The sequence below is a fragment of the Phyllostomus discolor genome, chromosome 1, assembly GCF_004126475.2.
Source record: "Phyllostomus discolor isolate MPI-MPIP mPhyDis1 chromosome 1, mPhyDis1.pri.v3, whole genome shotgun sequence".
In the NCBI taxonomy this organism is placed as follows: Eukaryota; Metazoa; Chordata; class Mammalia; order Chiroptera; family Phyllostomidae; genus Phyllostomus; species Phyllostomus discolor.
In genome coordinates, this window is record NC_040903.2 from 21,880,871 (window position 1) to 21,895,444 (window position 14,574).

The window sequence follows — 14,574 nt, forward strand, 5'->3', positions numbered from 1 at the left end:
AGGAATATTTTTTAATCCTTATTATTAAAGAATTATAAATATGTGCTAACAAGAATTGTAAAGACCCCCACATGTAATCATATCCAGGTTCAATAATTATTGATTTACAGTCAATCTTATTTCATCTGTACACACTCCTTATTTCACTCCCACACTCCTAGATTATTTTGAGGAAATTCAGATGCTGTATTATTTCAGCCCTAAGTATTTTTAAGTATCACAGAGGAATGTTATTGGCAGTATTGTTCAAACAATTTACTTTTGGTAATAAACTTCTCATGTTACCGCTGAATCTATATTTTGCTCCCTTAAAACCTGAAAAAGCTATGGGGCTTCCATAGCACATGGAATGTGTAAAACTTCCATGGAGAATGGGATTGTGTGAGCTAACTCTATTCCTGAGATCAATCTGTTCTGTACACAATGGCACCCAGGGTGCAGGAACGCCCCTCCTTTGGTCACCTAGGAACTTTTCACTGGTCAACAAGAAGCTGAATAACCTATTATGCTGCAGGAAAGTGCTTGGCTAGCCGACTTGGATCATCTCCTAGATTTGAGGAGAAATAACCATCACCAAGTTTGAATTTGCTAAACCTTTAGGCTTTGCTGGCAGGAAAGAAGCATTCCACTCTTGGAGCCTAAAATGGATCCAGAAGATATGGGCTCAGGTAAACTAGGCCAAATACTGAAGCAGATATGGAAACAAAACCTGATGCTGAAGCAGGCCCTCCAGGGCCGTGACCATGCTGAAGGGGCTGGTGGGGCCACCTGGATAGCCACCGTGGTCTTCCTGGGTCAGGAGCTCAGCGGGGCCCTGCATCGGCTCTTGGAGCACACCGCAGGCACGCTGTGCTCCACCTGCCAGCAGCTGGGTGTGCTGCTTGACAAGGACAACCAGTGTACCTGGAGACAAGGCAAGTATTTATTTTATTCGTTCTTTCTCTAGGAAATATGGATTGGGTCATCACTCTCAGAGGGGTTAAGGAGCCTACAAAGAAGGCTAAGACAGAGTCTCTCTCCACGAGGGACTGACAGTGTAATAGGGGAACTAGGATGAGACAAATTCTCAATAATGCAAGGAGCACTGAGGCTAGTTCTGCTAGAAATATACAAATAAAGTTGTGTTAAGGCTTCAGAAGCAGGAGAAAGCCCATTTTTTAGTGTGAGGGTTTGGGAAATTTCACTCAATAAGTGTGATATTTAAACTGAGGCTTAAGGAATGAATTGGATGTATGCAGCCAGGAATTAGGAATCTTGAAAGAGTACTTTAGGCAGAGCTATTGTCAGCAGGGTCCAAGACCTAGAGGTAAGAAAATATAGGCTTACTTTGAAAACATCAGTTTTTCTATATATATTGGAATATGACATTCTATTTCTAGACTTATTTGAGTTTGAACTTATTAGTTGCACAAAACCATTGGAAAGAAGGGGGTGAGCTGGAATATGGAGCTAGACCCCCCTCACACAGACACTAAGGAGAGTTCAGGTTCTTGGGAATAGGCCCAGTTGTGGATGCTGAGGAGTACAGTGCAGCAGGAAAAACGGGGTATTTAATGAATATGATCTCAGACAACAATAGTTACTCTAGATAAGAAGACAGGTGGTGCCATGAAACCCAATTCTAAATAGTGTTGTGTCAAAGCAAACGGGCAGTTCCTATCAATCAGGAATCTAGGACAGATAATCTTTTAGAAATTCAGTCCAGAGGGCAGATGGCAGGCACTTGGAAAATCTGTCCAAAGACAACAGCCCCAGAGACTACCAGCTGGAACTCATAGCCAGGATGCAAATCTCTGCAGAGAACTCAGTGTACTCCTAGGCAACCTATTACATCATTTTCAATGAGTAGTTATTAGTTATTTATAGAACATTATAAGGACTCAGCTATCAGGACAGAAGTTCAAAATAAAGACAGGGCCTTGGATATAAGACAAGAAAACAAGTTGTCAGAACTGGAGCCCAAAGTTAAGTCCAGACTAGTGAAAGGATGATTTATGGATGATTCTAAAGACACTGAGAGCTATGGGGCCTTAAATATCATATCCCATAGTTCAGAATTGAATTCCAGAGATGGGAGAGTTGCTAAGACTGCAAGAAAGTATCAGGTGACCCGAGCGATGAGGCGAGAGGAATGAATGGGAGAATGGTCAGAACTGGGGATGCAATGAGAGAGGGTTATGTCAGATCAGATCAAGGTGAGGGTTTACATTGGAGTGAAGAGGCTGGACTTTGTTTAGCAGCCCTTCAAGAGCTACTGCAGTTTCTAACCAGAGAATCAGCATAATTAGAGCTATTCTTTGAAAGGCTAATTTGAAAATTGCCAATGATCACAAGCTAAGCAGGAGAAATCATGCAAAGCTAACCCAATTCTCATAACAGCAAACAAAATATTCAGTTCAGCATCGTCACCAGCAGAAATAATGTCACTATGGTATGCCTCTACCCGAGTCTCATCCAGAGCATTTCACTAAATGTTAGGCAAATAATTATAAATGGATAATTGATAAACTATAACATTCAAGAAAGAAAGGGCAAGTTTCAAAATCATACCTCGGAAAGAATGGCTAAGGGAGATGTTGACTTCAATTGAACAGTCTTACAGGCTGTGATATTTGTCTTCAAATATTCAAAGAATTTTCACAAGCCAAAAGGATTGGATTTGCTATTTTTTACTACATTAAAAAGCAATTTGTCCCCAATTGTTGAGTGTGTTAGAAGACTTACAGCTGTACAAGTGACTTCCCCTCAGCAGGGAGATTGTTTTAAATGTCTAGGAAGAGCCTTTGCCAGCTTCTGAGGTTACCTCCCCATACCTTGTTACCTGTGGGTCAAGAAGCCTAATGTGGTTTAGTTCTGTATTTCTTCTTTTCGTGTGTGTGTGTGTGTGTGTAGAAATCGTTGCTCTCATAGACTGCCTCATGAAAATAAAGGACTCTTTGGGGAGCACTGCTACACTTCTAAAGAAAGAAGAAAAGCAGATGTGTAATTTAGGCGGCACGCGTGATGAATGCCCTCCACCGCAGACAATGTCTGCCATTCAGGATATCAAAGCAACAGACATTGCTGCAAGACAGGAACAAAATGTCATAGAAACAGCTACTGTTTCTCCCGCAAGTGGTGGGGAAAGTCTTTGCACACACCAGGACCCGTCAAAGGAAAATAAAACACGCAGGAGTTCAGCGCCAGTGGAAGAGGAAAACGGTCCATTATTGAATGGAGACGTAACTGGGCGAGAAGAGTCACAGAACAAAATGTTCCCAGATGATGCAGAAAATGGAGCTGGTAAACACACAGCACACGTGACAGTTGAGAACACGAACGGCCACAGGGAAGAGATGCATGACATCATTCTGACAGCAGAAAGAGAAATTCAAGAGAGCTCAGAAAACCAAAGAGAGGAGGCTAGCACATCCTTAATAGCATGCGACACGGCCAATAAATACGTGAATAGTCTTCTTCCCAATGATTCAGAGAGTCTAAAGCAGAGAAGTCACATGATGGAAAAGGAGTAAGTAAATGCAGTCAATGCGAGAGATGCTGTTTATATGTGTTTCTGTGGTTCGTATTTATAGTATTTATACAGGAATAAAGTTTTGCATTCCACTTCACATCTCCAAAATATATTGTAAATCAGTAACTCAGTTTAAATTACTCCTATAAAAATTTATACAGCTAGTATGACTATTATTTGTTTCTTGCAGCTTTAGAAAACACATGTATTAAATGTTTCTTTCAAGGAGCAAGGAATTGATTAGATGAGGGTTGTTAAAATGTACCATTGTCCTGAGTAGGGATACTTTAAAATCACTATTTTCCCAATTACAATAAGAAAAAATTTGGAGGCTGCAACGTGTTCAAAATTTAGGAGAGAATTTTCAAACTTCAGGCTCACTTTATTTACATTCTTAAGTGAATTCTCAGGTTTACTTTATTTGTGAAAGAGCATGAATTCTTAACCTGTGTCTGTAGAACTCTAGGGAGATCATGGAAAAGCTTTGAGGGTTCTTAAAATTTAATGTATATTTTCATAACAATTCAGTCCCCTTTGTCCAGAGCTTTCATCAGATTCTCAAAAATACTATTACTTTATAAAGTTTGAAAGACTGATCTATTTTATAAATTATCTCCCCAATATGAGTGGTTAATTATCCTTATTTGTTCAAATAAAATATTCACAAGCCAAATCTCCCCAGCAAAAATAGCACCCTTAGAAGGCAATGGAGGATAGTAGGGGGGAAAAAATCATTGGTTTGGGAGTCAGACAGACTTACATTTTATCTTCTGTTTTATTACAAACTAGTTCTGTGACCCTGGGCAACCTGTTTTATTACTGAGCCCTATCTTCTTCTTTGTGGAAACTGCGAACACTTTCCCGGGTTACTTGGTAAGGTCGGGTGAGCCCAGGCCCCAGCCCCGTGCCACTGTGCAGATGTTCACGTTCAGCTAAATGTCAGCGTGCTCACTGGCTGTACCCCAACACCTCTCACTTTCTCCCCCACACTGCCGACCTTCACGTGTCCCCTGGCTGCCTCTGCGTGGGATGCTCTTTCGGATGTACGGTGCCATTTCAGGACAACACCACAAATCAGTCTGTGATGGCAGGCAAGTCGCTGTGCTCCCCTTGCCCTTAGTCATCCCATTTATAAAACGAAGAGGTCGAGCTAGTTTCGCTGGGAGGACCCTGCAGGTCTGAAAGTCTAATGAATTCCAGTGGGGCGCCAGGAGGCCGATCCGTGCGTGAGAGCCCCTCGTGGTCCGAAAGAAAGGCTGCCTCTGCAGAACGACTGGTGAAGCAGTCCAAAGGGGCTGCCCGCTTCGCTTGAGAAAAACATTTAACACTTCAGATCCTCACATTCAGAAATGACTCAGAGCTTCAACGAATGAGTCATTGCCGAATCACTCCCTCTCACATCTCCTTTAGGTGTTTCCTAGCTACCGATTTCCTCTTTGTACCTCCAAACCAATTGTGCTTAGCTTGCTTATTTAGCATGACGACTCATTGCGATCTCTCGGCCTAGGAGGCCATCATGCCACATAAAAGACGAGTGTCATCGGCAACACTTAGCTCAGAATATGTCGTGATTCCTCCCTGAGTCGCTTTGTGAAAAAAGCCTATCTTTTCTAGTGTAGTTGTCCCAGTGTGTACAGACTCAAAGGGAAACACAATTAGAACGAATCCACGCGATTATTTTAGCAGCCAGACCTGATCTATTTAATTAGGGCTAGGGAAAAGGAAAGCTTTGCGGGTCTGCTCACTCCACTTTGTCTTTTGTAAGAGTCTACTGAGAGGGTTCCCAGGGCCCAGAAGAAAGCCAGACTTGAAGTCACTTTTGAAGGCTGGGTCACTGTGTCTTCTACTAGAAAATATTTCTCATTTTCTGAGTTACCATCATCACCATCATCAGAAAATACTTATATATACTAATGAGCTGGGTAATTTGCTAGTCCTTCTAACTTATAAGTATAAATCAATAACCCTCTCTGCAATTTCAACGTATGTTTTAGATTTCTGTGCTAAAGTGTACTATGAAATTCAAGTTACCACTTAACTGAAAAACAGTTAAGAACTGATAATTCTAAAACTGATTATTAATGCTGTATTTTGTATAGATCCTCTAATTTCTCTTTGATGTTCTCTATATTTCAATCATTTCAGTGGTATAAAATGAGAAGTAGCAAGAGGAGGAAGAACTCAAGTTGTTAATTTTAATGTAGAGATATAACATTTATTGAGCACTCATTTTATTCTAACTTATAAGAAGTTTAAATATTTTATCTCATTTAATCTTCACATATTGTAGATCAGATATTAGTTTCAGTATATAATGCATAAAAAACCCAGGGCTTTGGAATGGTTTGAAGAAGAATGATATTATATTAGAAAGTCTGAGCTTTTTTATTAAAGATAGATGAATTCAATTATTGATTCTACAATGTACCGTCTGTGTAATCTCAACAAGTTAAAATGTTTTAACCTGAGTTTCCTTACTTGTAAAATGATGATGATATACCTTGCCCGACCCCATAATGTGAGGAATAAATGAAATAATGTATAGCCTAAAACCTGGCCCATAGGTCAGGGCTAAAATATTAGAGCTAATATTTTAGCTCTAATATTAGCTATTTTAATGTTAGCTATTTTATTAGCTATTTTAATAATAGCTATTAGCTATTAGCTATTTTAATAATAATTACTTATGCTTAAGAGGTCAAACAAAAAGCAAGCAACAGATCTCAAATTTGAATTCAATTTCATAAGACTATAAAATCTTTGCCAACAGTGGTGGTATAAAAATCAAGAGTAATACAAGTAGTCAGAATAAGCTTTTAGTTAAAATATGCTTTTGGATTGATTATTTGAGGATTATAAATATCCTAATTACCTTGATTAGTCATAAAGTGCTTTTGTACCTTCTTTGGTTTTTCTAAAAAAATGGAATAAATATCATCATTTGATACAATCTGTTTAGACAATGCCAATCAGGTATACATTTACTCCACTAGAGTAATCAAGAAACTACTCAGGTATTAGCACTTGGTTCATTAAGAGGCTTCAGCAATCCTCAGGTTCCTATTGTGATGTGGAGAAAACTGAGGAATGAATCAACCAAGTAATAGTAATAACAATAGTAACAATGTTAATAGCTAATGTATATAATACTATGTTCTAGGAACATATTTTTAAATTACTTAACATATAATAGGTCATTCAATTCTCACAGCCTTCCTATGAAGTTGGTTACTCTTTTATTACCATGTTGCTGTTGAGGACACGTAGGCACAGAGAGGTTGAGGAGATTACACAAGGTCACAGTCAGTAAGTGGGAGAACTGGGATTCACGTGAAGACAATGTGATCCTAGCACTTCTGCTGTTGTATATTTAGCCATAAAATACATAAATTAATATCTGCAAAAATTATGTCCCTTTTTCCCTTGCAGGTATGTTGATGTGCTCAGTGGCGATGCAGGCCCCCAAGTGGCTTGCTACATCACCGCGCCATCATACCTTCTACAACACCTAGAGTGCCGAATAGCTAACAGCATGAGTTCTTTAATAGTGAGTGACAGTGAAGAGCTGGTCAGCAATGTCGTCATTGTCGAGTGTTCAGATATGGAAGGGAGAATTCCATTTCCAATATGCATTGCAATTCCATTTACTGCACGTTACAGGGGAAATTACAAAGACATCCTGGTGAAAGTGTCTGACAGAAACCTTCAATCAAGTTACCTAACCCCAGGTTCACTGGAAGGAACGAGAGGAAGTTACAAGGTCGGTAAATCATCGGCTACATCTGCACTTGCTGTTTGACTCCTCTCCTAAATATTGCTTAGACTACCAGATTGTAGTACAGATACAACTACTCACTGGTAACACATGAAAGGGCAGATAGATTTATGCTGGTGCATTCATGCTTTTTTTTGCCTTCCACAAAGAGCAAAGGACAGAAATTATTGCATAAATTTAGGAAAGGTGAACTTGGCCCTAGGACACATCAAAGGTTATCTTTTCACCCAGGAACCAAAACCAACACCACACCTTAATCAGCTCATGACTCAGTCAGATGAGCTTTAGAGCAACACTTCCTCATGGGGGACTGCTGCAAAACTGAAGAGGGTGAGAATCCGCAGGTGGTAGTAGCTTTCTCTTTGTCCTTCCTGGGTTGGGATAGTATATTAAAATGAATAATCGTGCATGTGCGTGTGTGTGTATGTGTGTGTGTGCCTTGAGATAGGTATTAAGTGTGTAAATTGTGTTCTGTCCATGCGTGGAAGACAGTGTACATGGTTGTTGGGATGGATTCAAATATGGTTTCTATATTTCTTACTATGTGGACTTTGGTACATTATACAACCTTGCTACAACTCAATTTCTTCATCTGCAATATGAACAAATAATAGTATCCACCTGACAGGGTCATAAGTATAAAATGAGAGAAGACTGTACACTTAAGACAAATAAAAGGAAGCCTAAAAACACATGCTAGGGAGTAAAAATTATCATTTTTCCACAGTTCACTTTACTGTATAACTCTACAAGTACTTCTATGGTTGCAAATCCATGTGTTTTGAAAAAAGAATATACACAACTACTAAATTTGGCATAGATTTGATGGTAACAAAGGTTTAAGGTTCTGCTGTGGGCCACTGAACTTACTTGGAAGCAATTTAAATACTTGTCTTCTTAGCTTTAAGTCAATTGGCATTATTTGAAGTGGAGGGCAGGGAATAAATGTAGAAAAATTCCATGCATACAAGAAATTCTTCATAGTACACCTCTTCCTTTTCTGACTTGGTCTTCTCCGAGTCAGAAATAAGGTTATACAATTAAATATGAAAGCTAAGCCTGTTCTAATTATTTACTCCAATTCATGCAACTAATATGTTTTATATTTAGTCTAGGAAGCCTGTAAACATGACCGCTCTTGACTGGGGCGTCTTAATCTCGGCCATTCTGTCTGGCTGTCATCAAGGCAAACACTGCCCAGGCACATGTGCTTTCTCGAAGAGGGTACCCAAGATGTTTTGCAAATGAATAATCAAAGCAAGCAACAAAAGAAAAATAGAGAACCATTGTCTATCAGAAAAAATAAAAGCATCTACTTTTCTCTTTATAGAGTATTTTAATGGTAGTCATCTGTATTTTTAGCTGAAGAAAATTTAAACTCTGGATTATTTCCAAATTTTTATGTGGTTCATATGGCATTTAAGAATTGTAATTCTGGAGTCGGATAAGCCACCCTCAGTACTGTGTTCATGACGCTTCCCTGGTTAAAAATCCCCAGCTTCTGCCCAACCTGCTTGAGATGCAGGACAGCCACCGCTGGTCCCCAGAACACCTTCCCTTTGTACCTCTGACCACTTCTCTCCAGCCAATTAGGAGCATGCATCACACCCTGGATTTTTCCAGTGACAGATTCATGCAGTGATATTGTGAAATCATGTCCTGAGTCAGTTTTCAAAGGATGGATTAGTTTGCATTGTCATTGTCCCTGAAATGTTTGTGTGTGTGCCGGTATGATTATCCACTCATGCCAGGGCGGAGCCCGGCTGGTGTTCAGGAAAGCATGAATAGATCCAATTACTTCTGTCTTCCTTCTCATTTTAAGCTTCGGTGATTATATGAGTAGATTGTGTTTTCATTTACATACAGTTCCTTTTTATGTGATAAAAATAAGCTTGGATATGTGCCTGCATATAGGCATTACCGATTTAAATGTCATTATATAACAAAGAAACGCAAATGTTTCCCTTTGCAGTCAACTGCTGGCTCTGCGGGGAGGAAAGAGGCAGAGGATAGACTTTGCTAGGAGACTGTGCGTTGTCAGAAGGAAGACTCTGCTGACAGTACAGGTTCTGTAGTGTGTATGGAAATACCCAACGAAATTTCAGTCTTTGGAATTCCTAAAGCAGCGTTGAATCCTCTGGATCAAGGCTGATTATTTCAAGTCCATTCTGGCTAACTAAAGGAAAATAGGATTTTAGAAGCAATGAATATTTGTTAAAAACATTGAATGTGATTGCCCTTTATGCGTAGACATTTTCTTTTTGGAATTCATCTTAAATCTAAAAACAAGTAGATTTCTCTCTTTTCTATCGTGCAGTCCAACATTGAGAAACTCCGAATTATGCTCAGTTGTGGGAGATTATAGGGACAGCATGTAGGTTTTCTTCAGAGCCGCGGATGACGGAGAGTACGTGCCCCCAGAGCAGTGCTGTGTTAACATCTGCGTCTCAATGCCCTTCAATCCACACAGGGGGTCTGTGCTGAAGTGAAAGTCTACAAGCTGGGTATCTTTTCTGTCATGTCCTGTTTAAAGAAAGAGTCCTTCACAATAACAAAGAGAGGCCTTACCCTCAAGCCAAGCATGGATCCTCGAATATCCTTGCATTACCCTCCAGGAGTTTTCAGCTCACCAGTGCTTGTACAGTTGAAGGTAAATATTAATAACTAGTCATCTCCTTCTTAGAGACTCTGTGGGTCATCAAACAGGGTCCTAAAAGAGGAAGCACAGACAAATATTTAATAAAACAGTAAATGAGTTCTTCTCTGATGCTTTAAAAAACCTAACACAGTGTTATTAGTAATAGAGTGGTGATTTGGAGTATACTGAATCTCATTTCAAAATGAATCTACTTTATCTGAAAGTTTCTTTAGCTGATGTTTGTATTGTTTTGTTTATAACATTTATTTACAAAACCACCTGGTGAGTATGGTAGAGTTGATGCCAGGCATTGGCCATCATGTGATTCAATATTTCCACCTAAGAGGCAGAAAAGATGCTAATCAATGAAAATATTTATAATTTTGAAAATCTGGTTATATTTAATTATAAAACAGTCCTTGGGGAAGGAATTTTTTAGGAATTCAGCATATACAAACAGTCTTTGCAAGGCGAACAATGATGCAGCAATGCCCATTCAGAAGCCATGTTTCCTCAATACTCCCTGTCCTCTGGCCTCGCCGCCCCCGCCCCCCATGTGCTTCTGCCTGTCCCCGCTGGGACCACCAGAGGTGGGCAAAGAAGCAAAGCTGGGAAGACGACATATTATGAATAATTAATTTTTATAAATATTCCCCATATGCTTTGAAATTTTGGACTTACGTTAGTTATTTTGATTATTAGCCATTCTAATGTGAAACACTTAAGTAAATATAGTCTTGTTTTTCTAATTTCTAAGGATCACTTGATCTAACAATAGTTTTAATTAGAAATTATGTAAAATGTCTACTTTGTTTTCTAGGTCATGTTGTTGCCTACAATTAAGAGTGTTTCTCAGTTATTTATAACAAAGGACAGGGAACCTAGATTTCAAAAGACTTTATGAAAAGAGACCAAATGCTGTGCTCGTTTGTAAGTTAATGCGGTGTTGATTCCGCCGACAATGTATAGAGAAATATATTAAAACTATCTGCCTTCCAATTTTCAAAAGAGTGGTTTAGAAATGCTGATACTTTGAATCTTTTGCTATTAAAATATAGGAATATATATACATTTTTCTTTGTTCAGGTCCAACCAGTTGACCCAGCTCTGGTGGCGTATTTAAAAACACAGCAAGATGCTTCCTACTCGGTGCTATCCACAAGCCCGCTGGTTCACATGCAGCACCCATCAACACATCCTTTCCAGAAGCCAGTCACCGTGTCCCTGCCTTGTTCTCCACACCTGGATACAAAGAATTTTGGGTCTGAGATCGATCATAAAAGAACAGTTGGTACCACAACAAAAAGGATCATCCCTTTATACCTCAACCGGTGAGTTAGACGTGAATATCTCTAACTGACTTGATGGTAAACAAAGAAACTTAAGTGGTAGACAATGGAATCAGGTGTCTTGTACTTAAATATCAGTATTAAAATATCATGGAGTATTTTAAATATAGAAATCAAATGTGGATCCCCAAAGGGTAACAATTTGAGCTCCAATGGGACCAAAAATATGCTATAAGATACAATTGATACAAAAGAAGCACAATTAATTAAACCTGGCTTTCAAAGAATTTATGATATGGTTAATTACAAAGATGTGGTATGGTGATTTTAATTTTTGTATTTAAAGAGTGTTCTGTTAATGTAGGAAAAAGATAAATGTGACCTTTTCCAACAAATTAAATTTGAGTCTATATTTGCCATTTAGGTGAATTTCTTACTCTCCTAATGTCTATAATTAAGCAAAATCCTCACCAATAAGACAACTATATATGTATTGAGTTGCAAATCAGAACTGAAATCAGAAATGAAATACTAACAATAAATAGGGTACAATGAACAACTGTAATCCTGATCTAAATTCCCATTCTTTCATTTAATACTATTTTCTTTTCCTAATGAAAAAGGTAGAAGGGAAACTTTCTATTCTCTAGTTATAAAGTGAATTCTTTTTCTTTGTAAAACCAGAAGAGCGAGAAACAATTTCAGACATTTAATTGAAATAACTATTATTAACTGAGCCCTGGCTGGTGTGGCTCAGTGGATTGAGTGCTGGCCTGTGAACCAAAGGGTTTCTGGTTCAATTCCCAGTCGGGGCACATGCCTGGGTTGCAGGCCAGGTCCCCAGAAGGGGGTGCATGAGAGGCAACCACACATTGATGTTTCTCTCTTTCTCCCTCCCTTACCCTCTTTCTAAAAACAAATAAATAAAATATATTTTTTAAAGAAACAACTACTATTAATTGAGAAACTACTATGTGCTAGGTTCCTTGTGTATATTATCTCATCCAATCTCCTCACCAGCTCATCTTCATTTTATCAGTGAGAAGACTGAGATAAAGAATCTATACAACTACCAATACCTACCAAGTAGTGCAACCTTGGTGTGCACTCACATAGCTCTATTTCTCGTCATGACTCTAAACAGCCATCCTTTCTTTAGTTTGAGCTGCAAGGCTAGAAATCGAGAAGTGAATCAGTTGTTATTTTTCACTTTGTTTGCAGTTTAGGAAGATGACAATAATGGAATGATGGGCTGTGGCTGGGAGGAGAAATCAAACTTTCCCTAGAGTTCAATAAATGAGAGAGAACATAGAAATAGAGGCATGATCCAGTTATGCATACTTCTGTAATGTACTCCTAAAAATTGATATTGGTAAGGAGCTGGTAAGCTGTTGCTAGAATCTAGTATTTGTACTGTCTGTAGGATGGATAGCAAAGGATTAATAAAATAATTTGTGACTGACATATTCTTTACATCATAAAACATAGCAGCTTCATTCACCAGAAAGATGATAGAAGTAACATCTTGCCTGTTCCCTATTTTCTGATCCATAGTCTTTACATATCAATGAAAATATAATTTTATCTGTGTAATACACAGATATCACCTTGGAAGTGATTAGATCGGTTTTCCTCTGCCCCTCCTTGGTTATATGTCCACATCCCTCAGAAACAACAGAGCTGAATGTGGAGAGAAATTGGAGACAGCCTACTACATTGTCAAAGATGAAATTCCCCAAAGTATAAGGATAAAGAAAAAGGCAACAAGAGCCCTCATAGAAATGTATGCTGCAAGTGGCACATTTTCATACACTCTGTTGACTCAAAGCACTGGAGATCCAGTTGGCAAAGGCGGAATAAAGTTACACCGTAGGCCAGAGGAATGTGACTCAGTCACAATAAGTAAACACTAGAACTGGTTTCAAAATGATGCACACGAATCTGCTATTTAAATCTGTAAAAAAAAAAATTCAAATGGCTACTGAACTGAAAGTGGATAGACAAATATTCATTTAAAAATAAGAAAAAAACAAAATCCTACTTGGTGTTTTACGGGTCAAAAAAGAAAAAAAAATACCTATCAATACCGAGATTTTAAAAGAAAAAAACAACAACAAAAAAACAGAAATAAAGAAAAAAGCTTATCCTGACATTTCACAGAAACCCGAATAATGAGAATTACAGTTTCCTGACGAATATCATAGAGTTCTATTTTGTAAATTTAGTAGTGTCTAGTAAGCAAAGTTTCCAAAAACAGCCATTGGAAAAAGATAGACTAAGAAAAGATAAAAGGACAACAGGATGAAATGTCAAATAATATTGACTGTAAGCTATAATTACAAATAAATTTTTTTTGAAAAAGGACAACAGGATATGATACAAAGAGGACAAGCTGAGGTGAAAAGGCACCAAGGTATGATAAGAAATCACTTCAAGGGATGTAACCTAAAAATTACACATGCCATCAAAGAAGAAATCAAAACAGCTATAAATGAAGGATTAATCAAAAGTATAGTTGAACATAATTTTCTGATGTTGATGAAAACTGAGTTAGAAAGTACTGAATGATTGCTAGACAAAATTTATGAAAAAAAAAAATCCACACTTAGACATAGCATGGAAAATTGAAATGTCTGTTTAAATAAATACAAGTCTTTCAGCATCCATTCAGCAGAAACACTTTAAGGAAGAAGGAAGAAAATCAGTCCAGCCTCAGCCTCATCCTTTGCCGCACTAAGTATCAAGATAAAAAATGGACTAAAACCTTCAAAGTTTTGAAAGGAAGGTGTTGTGGAATTACAGTTATCACACAACAAAAGAGCTTTTCTTTCTTTTTTCTTTAGTATAAGGGCTCGCAAAAATGCACTACTCACATGTTCTTAACAAAACAAATAGATAAAATTAATCAGCTGACTTGATGAAATAAAATTTAAGGGATTTTTTAAAAAATTGGTATTGACTATAAATAATAAATAATATAAAAGCAAAAGAAAAAAATGAGGATGTTCATGTGACAAATAAAGGAAAGAAAACAGCATGGTGACATTAAAGGGAAAAGCTGATATGTATAAAATCACCAATTATATTAAATAAATATAAATGGGGTAAATATAATTCCTTAATCTTCATCTTTAATATCTTTATGCTATATTTGGGGTAATTTCCTTCAATTTATTATATATCTTACCAATTTTTCCAACAGTTGTTTAAATTGTTCATTTCTATAATTATAATTCTCATTTCTAAACAGCTATTGCTAATTTTAAAAATCTTCATTTTCCAAGCTCCTGTTTTTTGTTTTCGTTGTTTCATTATGCTTCCTATGTCTTCCCTTAGTCGTTGTAAACACATTCATTTCACG

At 37.8% G+C, this 14,574-nt stretch overlaps 1 protein-coding gene across 1 annotated transcript in view; it reads left to right on the forward strand.

Moving 5' to 3' along the window:
* The first annotated feature begins 514 nt into the window (after positions 1–514).
* Positions 515–14,574, forward strand: part of DTHD1 (death domain containing 1) — a 56,180-nt gene continuing 42,120 nt past the window's right edge. The window contains exons 1-5 of the mRNA XM_028508323.2: positions 515–914; positions 2,893–3,508; positions 6,941–7,271; positions 9,757–9,936; positions 11,011–11,255. Coding sequence (XP_028364124.1) covers positions 644–914; positions 2,893–3,508; positions 6,941–7,271; positions 9,757–9,936; positions 11,011–11,255 — 1,643 coding nt within the window. The 5' untranslated portion in view covers positions 515–643. The remainder of the gene's footprint in view (positions 915–2,892; positions 3,509–6,940; positions 7,272–9,756; positions 9,937–11,010; positions 11,256–14,574) is intronic.